The sequence below is a fragment of the Polyergus mexicanus genome, unplaced genomic scaffold (assembly GCF_030449975.1).
Source record: "Polyergus mexicanus isolate NDT 795.1 unplaced genomic scaffold, iyPolMexi1.0 SCAF_8, whole genome shotgun sequence".
NCBI lineage: Eukaryota > Metazoa > Arthropoda > Insecta > Hymenoptera > Formicidae > Polyergus > Polyergus mexicanus.
Window position 1 is genome coordinate 1,624,712 of NW_027223328.1, and position 12,632 is coordinate 1,637,343.

The 12,632-nt window shown below is 32.1% G+C and overlaps 1 protein-coding gene across 2 annotated transcripts in view; it reads right to left on the reverse strand.

Annotated features, from left to right (window-relative positions):
- Nucleotides 1–3,613: 3,613 nt before the first annotated feature.
- The window catches only part of LOC138935459 (neurotrimin), a 76,492-nt gene continuing 67,473 nt past the window's right edge, over nt 3,614–12,632 (reverse strand). The window contains exons 5-8 of one of the 2 annotated variants that reach the window (XM_070300041.1): nt 12,402–12,530; nt 11,205–11,342; nt 9,055–9,207; nt 3,614–4,449 (exon numbers count right to left, since the gene is read on the reverse strand). In XM_070300041.1, coding sequence (XP_070156142.1) covers nt 4,181–4,449; nt 9,055–9,207; nt 11,205–11,342; nt 12,402–12,530 — 689 coding nt within the window. In that variant the 3' untranslated portion in view covers nt 3,614–4,180. The remainder of the gene's footprint in view (nt 4,450–9,054; nt 9,208–11,204; nt 11,343–12,401; nt 12,531–12,632) is intronic. The other variant, XM_070300043.1, reaches the window with a different exon arrangement.

The window sequence follows — 12,632 nt, forward strand, 5'->3', positions numbered from 1 at the left end:
AAGCAGTGGTATCAACGCAGAGTACTGGCGATTTGGGAATCGCTCCGCATAAGTACGGGCAGTAAGTCTGTAATTTCTACCACATTCGCCAAAGGTTATAAGAATATCGACTACTTCTGTAGGCGTATAATTTGCCATTTTACCAGAATTTTATCAGAGTACAAATGTTAAAAAAATACATAAACACTTGTGACTTTGGCACTAAATGGACAAAATTTTGGAGGGATACTTAGAGGAACTCCATCAGATGGAAAGTCCAAAAGCAGTGGTATCAACGCAGAGTACTCCTAAAGGGCAGGTTACGCTAAAAGCAGTTTCTTGAGAAGTAATTAATGAGTAATAAAAAATAATGAGAAGTTTGTTTTAAGACTAATTTCGAGTATTAACAATGAAAACGTGGTATTTTTATTGTTAATTTATTGCAGAATCGTAAGCATGGGTTCTCAGTAAGAGAAATCGAAGAAATTGAATTTCGTCGATTACAGCGCCATCTATCATGAATCGAGAAAAATGTTTCAGACAAATTGTATGTGTTTTTAGCCAAAGATTCCGAATATGCAATAAAAAATAGGGGTTCCCATTTAAGATTTCAAACTTGCCCCCCCTCACCGCCCAGGGGAAGGGGTGGGGGGGCTCATTTTAACGTCATTGTACGTCCCCCTCGAAATGACAAAATTTTGATTCTAAACATTTTTTCGTAGTGTGCTTATTTTTCGAGTTATTTGGCTGCCTAAGTTAAAATGGGTCACCCTGTATATATATATATATATATATATATACACAAGTTAGTTTTTTATATAGAATTAAATGCAACTAATTTTAACTAGTTTTTATTTTAAAAAATGGCAACAAAAAAAATATTTAATAATAAAAGTATTACAAAAACATTGTTATATTTCAAATTAATCAGAATCATAAATAACAAATGTGATAAGCAGAAGAATATGATCTCTGCATAATATATTTTTACTCAAATACAATTAATATCTCTTCTTTTTACTCGGCTTGAAATCAATTTAAATTTCAAAAAATAAAAATGAGACACAAGACAAAGACAACAATTCGAACAATTATCACGATTGTCTAACATTTATTGCCCAAGTACGCGATAAGGTACATTATATTTACATAGGAGGGGAGAGTTATTGTGACCACACACAAATGCAAAAACTAATATAACTTACAGCTTAGCATATATATATGTCCCTGAGGCTTATTCTACAATATCGTACACATACTATTATTATACAATACCAGTAGCTCTATATATCGAAGAAATGCAACGCCGTACAATAATTTACCGGTTATCACATCGTCTACGTATATGTACATAGCACATTTGGGGTCATCACAAACATACGCAAGTAGCATCGCGAAATTGATGGATCCATTTCAAAAATGTAAACCAGACTAGCAATTTGTAACCGATTAGCAATTGATCGCTAACAAACTTGTTAGGAAAATAAAATGAAAGCTCCACTGATAAATCACTAGTAAATTGCTTTAACGATTGAAAATATTGTATATTCGCTGTTTTTTGCATGCGATGTATATTATTAATATTTGTTATACAGCAGAGTCTACTTATATTTACCTACATTTAATACACATCTATCAAAATTAATAAAAATATCTCACATAAAAATACACATATTCAGATTTAAAATCGTTACTTATAGTCTTTACCTGTTTACAAATTTAGCATTTCCATATTTTTAATATACATATGTATATTTCATATATAAATCAAAAATTTAAACACATACAGAGTGACCTATTATAATTTATAAATGGATTTTATTAACGAATCTCTGCAACATTATATGCTTTGTTTGTAAAAAACTTGTAAATTTTATAATAATTTATTTTATGTGATCTACAACTTAGAAAATATTACGTTCAGATATTACTTTTGTTCGTTGATGTGTGTATGATCATTATTTTTATATATCTAAAACACTAAATTTATCTAGAACTAAAGTTTGTATACATGAAAATTTGAGAAAGATCCTGTCTTCTTCCTTTTTTTTCTCTCTTTCATTGTTGATGCTTTCTACAGATGTGTGTATATTATTTATATTATATATACAGTATACGTAATAAGCCTATTACTATAACCATATCCATGGTCTCGAGGTATTCGAATTAAAAATACTTTAGTGATCATTCCGCTAATAACGGAAATTTTCAGAAAATTATTGTCATTCTGTAACATAAACACAATGATTACATTAAGCTAGGAATTTTACTTAAACACGCAGAAAACACAAAAATTGGGAACATATTCGAACAACAGAATAAATATAAAATGCAATTATAAAATTATGTATTACGATTCTAGTCGTAATATAATGCTTTATATAATGCGATAAATCTGTTATAAAAAGATCTCACATACACATATACATACACATATACATATATATATATATATGTATAAATATTTAAATTAAATAATAGAGTATATAATTATAAAATCGACAAGAAATATAATCAATATCTTTTTGATATCACAATGATACGCCATCTAAAATCTAAAGGATCTTTTATAATGCAATAAGCAGGTTTTATAAAGTATCATTATATTGCCGTATTTTTTAATAAGAAAGACCTATACTATTTTTTTTATAAAAAATGGAAAATAAAGTAGTTCTTTTAGCCATCATATAAATTATTGAAATAACCACTTACAACGTAACATCATAAATCCAACTTTTCCTGTTTAAAAGTTATTGAAACTTACTTAAACAAAATAAATCTCTTTACGATGAAAATGTGAGGCACATTCTTTTTTACGATGTATTTTATGTGTCCAAGAAACAAAAGACGGAACTCAGTAAAATCTGTCATAAAAATATTGCATAAATAGTTTTATAAAATAAATAACTTTGTAAAATAATTTAATATAATATACAATAACATTATTGTGGAGACTCTATTTAAAGTATATATTCATTTATACACTATTATTTTTCTAATAATTAAATTCCATTGCATCTTATTACAAATTTCTTATTATTCTTGCTGCATATATGTACAAGTATTTATTATTTTTTATTGATACATACTATAAAAGATACAATTAACTTTCTAACATGTACATTTCTAATAACAGAACAACGTAGTAAAATAATTAAAAGTTTAATATATAATTTAAATTGAAATAAAATTAAAGTAAACAGGAATACATTTACAGTATTCATGATAAAAAATAAACTTTCGAATGCTAGAGATATTGCAGGTTCTAAAAAATAACAAACAACTTTTTGTAAAAAATTATTTGGGATCCCACATATACACAATGTACTTTCATTACTCTATACTTTATACTTAGACATTATTAGCAAATTGCAAGCTATGTACTGTTAATATTTGGAGATGTGAAAGTAACGAAAGTTTATATCTTTATATTCATATTTACATCAATACTTACGATATGTGTGTATGTAAAAAAAAAATAACATATAATAATAACATAATAACATTATATTTTATTACTGTAATTTAAAGATTGAACAAATTACAAAAACCAGATATTTTATAATTTATAAAAAAATAAAAAAATATGCGATTTTTTTTAAGTAGATTGAAATAAAATTTCTATGCTATTATATTCATACATATACACACACATATACAATAAATGTATAAAACAAACAAAAAAATATTTATTTTAACAACTTTTTAGAAAGTGCGATTGCAAATAATATGTACCCTTTTTATTTGATTTATAGACTTTCTTCTTCAAGTGATGGCGAGGTCAACAAGGTTACCGCTCGAAATGGGAACGGTAAAAGCCAGCTACTCTAACGCCTTTAGCGTAAAGGGGTTAATAGATTGGTAGCTTTCTATGTCTTTAGATAGAGAGGAAAGTCTATTAGTACACGTTCGGCTTGCAATGTGTTAATTACGCTCCCTCACGAAGTATCCCGGTCACTCTGATCAACCAGATACTTCGGACCCTTCATGCTTCTATATAAAAACAGATCTTCATCCTACGTCCACTTTATGCAAATTTCATGTACAACAGGAAGAGACTTTTTATCGAGTACAGCGACCCTTCGGAGCATTATTCTTATCGACATTACTTCGTTGCAATGCTTGCCACGCGCGATGTTTAATCTCGCATCCAGAGACTCTTTCTACATTACTTTACCATAATCTTCTTTTCGTATAGTTTTTACTGAACAACGGTGGTCTGCGTGGATAAACCACCGACCAATATCGCGGTTATGGCAGTTATTCCGAAATTTGTAAGCAAATGGCGATGAAACGCCGATGAGGCCGTCGCCGACTGAAAATCGATCTGCTCGTCGCCAATATCATCACCTTTCAGCATTGGCTCGTCCTTCATACCAGCGACTTTTTTCTCATGACTGTAATCGGTCTTCCATGTCTTCTTCGACTCTCGCCTCGTGCCTGGTTTGCGCGTGGTGGGCTTATCGATTTCTGAAAATACGATAAATAAATTTGGTAACCAAAGTTAGAGTAACCAAGAAAGGTCAGATATGTTTTTTGATAAGAAATAAGATACTTTGCAGCATGTTTTTATGAATCTCTTTGTGAATTAAGTTTCCTGAGAGAACAATACCATATATGTATACCTTTCTGTACTTTCTTTTTTTAAACAGATTCTATAGAAAAAAGAAATAGATTTTCTAGAGAATTATCACTTTATTCCTCTGGTTTATAAATTTTTAAAGAAAGTCATTTTTCTAACACAAAGATGTTTATATATATTATTCTTTCTTATAATATTCTAGTGTAATATCCGTTACAAACATGTAATCTTTGTATTTAAATTCTATTAAAATTAATTGTCAATTTTATTGAAAATTAACTGAAGATTATAGTCTCACATTACGCAGTTTGATTTAATTTTACTTCATGTATAAAAATGTTTTCTCAATTAATTATTATATAATCAAAAGTTACACCAATGCCTAAATAATTACAATAACAATATACGATTTTAAGGCAGCAAAGAAATATAGTAATTTATCTTAATTACAATATACACGATTAAATATGTAAATTTAAACATGTGCACAATTTTGACGCAATAGAGAGAGCAGAATTTCAAAGTTAATTATAGAAGCTAAAGATTTGTTCTACTGTGTTAATTTCATCCACACGTTTATCGTTGTTATTAGCATTGGTTTTACAATAAATTCCAATATAAAATATTCGCGATGTGTAAACAAATCTTTCATATTAAGTAAATACGCAAGATAGCAGCGAATACATAATGGTGATTTTTGCACACATAGTGTAGATAAAACTCAATGATAATAAATAAAAAGTACATATCAATTAATGAAATTTGATATTGATAAACGAGCGAGCGCTTAAATTCGCGCTTATCAGAGTGGAGATGGAACATCCGTTACGGTATGCAGCGCAATAGAAAGTCGTTTTACGTCGAATTGTGTTCGAAACAAACGGGCGTAAATGGTGAATCGAGATATCGGTAAAGCCTGTCCGCGAGTAATAACTGGAAAAATAATCGGCCAAGCGGTCGGACTTTCCGTGCGATGCTCTCCGGATTTGATGTATTGGAATGTCGTCCGAACGGCGTTCCCACAAAACCTGGAGAGCTCTTGTCACTTGCACGCTCCGTCGAAATGTCGAGAGTTCGAAAGCGATATTAATCCTCTCGCGCGTGCATCGACATTGCCGTACGAGGCAAAACTGCATTTTTTCTAATTAATATCCGTGGGATGACAGCGCGCGCAGGTCGTGCAACATTCTCAGGTGACAACCGGAAACAATTGAGATTACGGGACAAAGACGAACGTCAATATCCCTTCGATAGATTAGGACAACAACAATACAGTTCTCCTTCAACTTTGATATATTGAACAGACGTTCGTGTAAATTGATCGAAACTGAAATACGATAAAAACAAAAGAAATATATTTGTCAATTTTTTACTGATTATCATAATTATATATATTATGTATATAATATAATTACACAAAATTATTTATATTTTTTTATAATTCTTCTCGTTTAATCATTTAAATATTTTTTGGTACATCTCATAATTTGAAAATTATCTTGGCAAATAAATTCGAAGAAAATCAACATTGAAATATTAATCAACTTTCATTCGCGATGTGCAGAGACTTGTGCAACGTTGATTTCAATTCATAGCGACAATTGTGTTTACTCCTGCAAGGTCAATGCATTTATGTTTGCTCGTAGTACTGTTTACAAATCTAGGAAAGCATACGTTGTACGCTATATATTCGTATAGTTGAGATACAAAATGTGTTCTCTCGGCTATCCTGACAGTTTACCGTAATAATGTATTAATAAATTTAATAAATACATTAATTAATACGCTTGGACACCACGTTTCGGCCGAATATCGGGATTGTGGTCAGCTTTATGTACCGCACTGTTACCGAGAACCTCGTTGCAATTGTTATCGTCCTAAATACCTTAAATTACTAATTTACATTTATTAGTACGCTGTTATATAATTTTCTTTGATGCTTGCTGTATCTGCGGTAATGAATATTGCGACTGTGGTTTAAGATGCTCAGAGTTCTCTTCCATCTCACTGCAATTAACCAGTAATGCATTCCGCCCGTAAGACTCGCAATTCTGTTCGCTACACTACCGATGATGCCTGCCATTTCACGGTAACACGCTTAATAGCGTCTGAGCGTAAGCAAAGAACAAGCGTAGAAGTAAAATAATTCTTGTCTTTTTTCATAAATTTCTTTTTTATTCGATATTTCACTAAGAATTTCGAGTAGCCTAGAGAATTATGAATATATAATTAAAAATTTCTCTGCATCATTAATATCGGGAAATCAAAAATGAAAAAAGGTAAAGGAAAAAGACAAATTGTAATTATTTATAGAAATTGTGCAGACGATCATATAAATTGAAGAAAATAGGATAACTTACAACGCTGCGCGAACTAATACAATTAATATCGCACGTTATAATGCACGAATGTAATAATAACAGAAAATAGTAATTAAATCACATTAATTGCTAATAATCTTTAAAAATTATTGCAGCGTAATACCGGACGTTGTAAAATCAGATTTACGAGAGCAATTGCGATTTAATTCTTCCTCAAAGAACATTCGCCGGCTAGCGCAGCAAAAGTGAACTAACGACCATGGCTTCTACGGAGCATTTATCGGTCACATCTATACGCGCGCGCGCGCGCGCTCGCGCACCCTCATCCGGTGATATAATGCAATTTGAATATAGGCCATCATGCACAGGACTTGCATGCCATGCGTGCACGTCATTGTACAGACTCGGAACGACCGACGCGATGGCGCGACTCGCGTACAAAGTGCCTTACACAATCTTAGCCGCCTTTAAAACAATCCTGTCCTCTTGTAACTCGCCTCTTCTCGCACGAGCCGTGCCACGTTAATTCGTCCTTTTTCACTTCTTTTCTTCTCTTCATGTTCCAGTTCAAGTAAGATTCTCATTGAAGTTAATCGACTTTAGATAGCCATATAATCCATGGCTCGTTTTTCTCGGTAATTATTGTTAATATTATTAAGCATATGTGCCGCGCGGGAAAAGCTTTCGATTATACGACGACAGGGCAGCATGCAGGGCAATTTCAAAGGAGAACGCGAGACAACCCATTGGATTAAACTAGCAGAATAATTACTAGAAAAGTCATTCGTAAGAATGGAAATTCGTGACCCGGGCGTGTCCCGCCATTCCGCCGTGTCGTTTCAACCGCAGCGTTTTATTTGCAATTGTCGATAATTAAGTGCCTCGCGCGCACTACGATTCTCCCCCTTTCACCCCCTTCCCTTATCCAATCATCATGAACGGCGCGATTTTCGTTAAAGCCATCATTCTCTACCTTTCTCTTTGAACGGACCGCTTCCGTCCTTCTGCCGTCGTTACCCCCGTCCCTTTCCTTCCATCGCCGACACTCTAATTGGAGAGGCGATCAATTAACATCAGCGAGGTCGAACAGAACGGACGGGTCGTGCTTTACGTATTTGGTGCGCTTACCACTTGAATCTCGCGCGAGATATCCAGTGAAATATAATGACGGCGAACGGGATGGACGCGTGACGTAGTGGCACGAAGATGACGTGACATGACACGACGCGCGATGTGATTCGACCTGGCTCGATTCACAGCAATGTTCCCTTTCAGAAGCTTAGAAGGCTTTGCACCGGCACTTTCATTCTTTATTGTACGCGAAGAAATAGCAAGGCTACTAATGTCGTTAGCTAACGAGCAACATTTTTCACGTCCTGCGAGAGATTGCCGGTTCTTTTTATTCCGTCACGAGAGTAAGCGAAGGGACTGGGGTAAACAGGAACGGAGAAAGGTTGTTTGGCTTTCAAAGTTCGTATGCACGGAAGGATGATGGAATTTAGCGATGGCGTCGTGGAACGAGAGACGAGCTGCATTGGTACACTGAGATTGGGGCAATTACGTCGAGAAAGTTATATCGATCGGCGATAAACCGATAAGTTATCCGCTTAAGAATCACGAACGCTGCTGGTTTAATTCCGGAACGAGATGTTTTGCTCTGCCCCCGAAATAACTGTGTACCGGAAAACATCCAGGTATTTCGTTCGTTGTATAAAGCATCGCGTTTGCGTATTATGCCACAATGAATTTCAATTTGTACATTTTCAATTTTGTTAATAAGTTTAATTACCAAATTATTCCACAATATATTTCCCAATAATAAATAAAACTAATTACCCCTCGTACGTACACGTAATTGTAATATATTATTAAAAATAATAAAAAAATAAAATATACAAACTCATCAAGATTTCTTTTTTGTAATTTATTAAAATATAATGTCTTCATTGTCTATTTCTCCGCTCATAATATGCATATCACAAAAGAAACTAAAGCGAAAAGGGTTGTGCAATATTTACGAAATAAAATTTGATTATTAATATATTTTCCGTGTCAAATAATTACGTTATTGTAGTATAATTATTATATTATAAAAAGGCAAACTGAATAATATAAATAATAAAAAGAATATAAAATATTATAGAGATAAATAGATTTATAAATGTTACTCACTATAAAGTTTTATCCTTCCATCAGTTTCTCCGAGAGAATTCGTCGCTACACACCGAAAGGATCCAAAATCCTGAACTCGTACAGATTTTATCACGAGCTTCATTGTCATTTCATATGATCCCTTGGGGATTGTTTCGATCTTATAGTTGTCGTCTGAAAAGCGTGAAAATATCGATCTTTAAACTATACACATTAAATATGCTGAAATAACGTCGTATAATATAACAAATATTAGATAATAATAAGTTAGTTGCTTTCAATTGGTAAAATAATATTACATATATTGTTTATAAATAATAGGTTTATCACAGATGTAGATTAACAATATCGATAGCGCAATTAATAAAACAATAATTATAAATTTTGCATGCACGCGTAAATTGTAATCGTACTGATTTTTTAATCAAAGTCAATAATTCGTGGGAAATGTTGTTAACTAGAAATGCATGATATGCAAAATCGGCTTTTTCGCGTTGATATAATTGTACTTGTCCCTCGTTAAAAAGCTAATCCGTTTCATTGCCGCGAATGAAATAGCACTAATTAGACAAGCTTTCACGGTAGCCCGGAATAACGGAAAATTCTGGATCGATGCGCGCAGCATAAACTTCGTATTTATGTTCCAAGGAGCTTAAATATTGCATAGAACTGTGCAAAGTGTGCATAAAGCAAACCATGTTATTCGTGCATATGTCATTTTTGTTCCGCATGTAGAAAACGCCACGAATATCGATTTTTATATTATTAGTTTGAGACTCTGACACTGTCAATGTGAACAAATGTTACTTTAAAGAGAATTTATTAATATATATTAGTGCAAGTGTGCACATCGCGTATTATTAGTAATAATTATTCCGCACTTTTTTGTAAAAATTTATTTATTGTATCGCCGCTTATATAAATATATGTGATTTTATAAATCTATTTTATGTAAAAGCATAAAAATAATACAATCATAAGATAATTTTTATTATATACACACATTTTATCTATTATTATTCCTAATAATGAAATTGGATGCATGAATCCGTGTTCTAACAAAGAATAAATTTAATGTGTTATTAAAATTAGGCATTTTAATTGTTTTACTATTCACTTATAACGTTAAATACATTCATAAAAATAATTTGTAACGTCATTTCGCATAATATAGTTCTCTGCATTCAAAAATATTTGCGCAAATGCAACAATCATATAATAAAGACTTTCTCTTCTTTACAATTGATCGATAAAAATTTTAATGCTAATTTTATTTACCGCGAGTTACAAGAACTTCTATCCAACGTTAATTAAGTGATTACATCAAACTGCGATAGCTGATAAAAACTTTGACTTGCAGAACAATTCCGCGTTTTTTTTTTTTAATTAATTAATTCGTATGTACCTTTTCATTGCAACACACTTTCAAGAAAAATTTCAGCCTACCACGTTTATATACGGACGGTGCTGTCACGTATTAGCGACCCGACACGAGATGGCATGCACACGTCTTAAGTTTTAATGCCACTGCCCTTGCCCTTAACCCCTTGGCATATCGCAAAGATGCATGGTAGCAATTAGAGTAAAACAGCCGCGTTAGCACGGTGTAATTAAGGCGAATCGCATTACAACTGCTCAGGCGTGCACCTCCCGGCGTGCGCACGCGAAAGAAAAGAAAAAAAGACTTTATAATAATTATCTCAAATTGGAATGAAACGAGCTTCCGGTTTTAGTAAAACTCTCATTTTTCTACCTTCCCAAATGATGAATATTATTCATAAAATGAGAATATTTTTCAACCCAATACAGAACATTATTTTAACAAGCACAAATTTATCAGTTAAAAAAACTGCTTTATTTATCTTCGAGAAATAAATATAGAAATATGATAGTAATTTGAATAGCCACAAAGAAAATTTGCTTTAAATGTGAAATATATAAGGATAGAATTGTCAATAGCGTGATATTGTTTTAATATGTGTTGATATTAATATGCACATACTTGAGATAATAATAAATTTAAATATACCAAATTCTTTCAAGAAATCATATTAAAATAAATATTTTTCTTCTTAAAAAAAAAAAATGTGTATTTGTAGTTTATCGTTTATTGTTGACGATATTTTCTATGATGAAATTATTAGAGATGATTATTAGAAATGTCTGCTCACCGTTAGCAATAGTCTCATTTGTTGGTTTCGTCCAATAAGTGATAGGATTAGGATGAGCTTCGCTATGACATTCCAATGTAAGGCTTTGTCCTTCGTAAGCACCCACTAGTTGATTTTCAATCCAAACCATAGGCTGAACTATACAAAATTATATATTTTAATAAAATATGTATTAAAATGCAAATATTATGCTATTAATAATTTAAGTATTTATTATGTTGGGTATGAATTTGTGCAAATGTGCCTTTCATTAACAAATTTTTCTATTGCATTGAAGTAAAAATTAAATAATAAAGTTTTATCTCTACTCGCGTTATATTAATAAAATTTTATTATAATCACTCTTTAATTTGAGACATAGATATATTTAATGCTAAAAATTTTTAAACAGCAAAAAAAAATAAATTTAATATAACATCTATCAAGATTTTCAAACTCATCGAGATATCTGACGTTTGACGCAATCATAAAATAAAGGTTCTATTAAGATTCCTCTATTCATTTTTTAAATGATTTTTCACGAGATAAGTTCCTCTTATTTTTTAATCAATCCAGAAATGTCACTTGTCCTCGTAGCAAGCGGCTCGTGACATCGCATAGCAAAATTACGTAGCCAACGGCGGGAAAGATTTAACTCCATTTTCAGAAACAATGGCTCTCGGGATCAGCTATTCACCATGCCCACTCCGAGAGGTGTCATTACGCGAGATCGCTTACAGCACGCGCGAGTACGACAATTTAAATTATATTTTGTGGCAAGCGCGACGCATAAGAAAGAATTTCTAGAACAGAACATGGAACTGCATAAAATCATTTATGTGTAAGCATATATGTATAGAAGATATAATAGGGACTAGATAGAATAGTGCCAAATTTTTTCGACTGCATCGAAAAAGCTTCATCTTGAAGCAAAAATTATAATAATATGATATTTTATACGCCTAATTTTTATTAAAAAATTTTTTTAATATATAATCATTATGTAAGATTTTTTTAAACATGATTAGATATACATACGTATGTCTATGCGTGCATGCGTGTAATATTTTTTATTTAATAAAACAGAAATACATTTGACAATACTTCTCTCGATTGTAATGAAAAAATCATTTATGCGTATTTTGCAACGTTGTTTCAATAGAAATGTGTCCCTTGGTCATAAAACGGAATCTAGAATCATGTAGCAAAATTACGTACAGTGAACAGTGAGAAAGATCCGCTTGCTGACTGTCGGTGGCACCCCGTTAGATGCTATGCAGAGATACGGTCCCATATGGAGACGTGTAATGCGTGTTATTTCCAGTTCCGGACCTTCGATACTTGCCGCTGTAACAGTTTATACAAAAATGCAGGCATATAAATCAATATAAACGCAAATTACGGCGCGTGAATTATTCAATTATATTAATTTTTAACAAAGTATTTTGA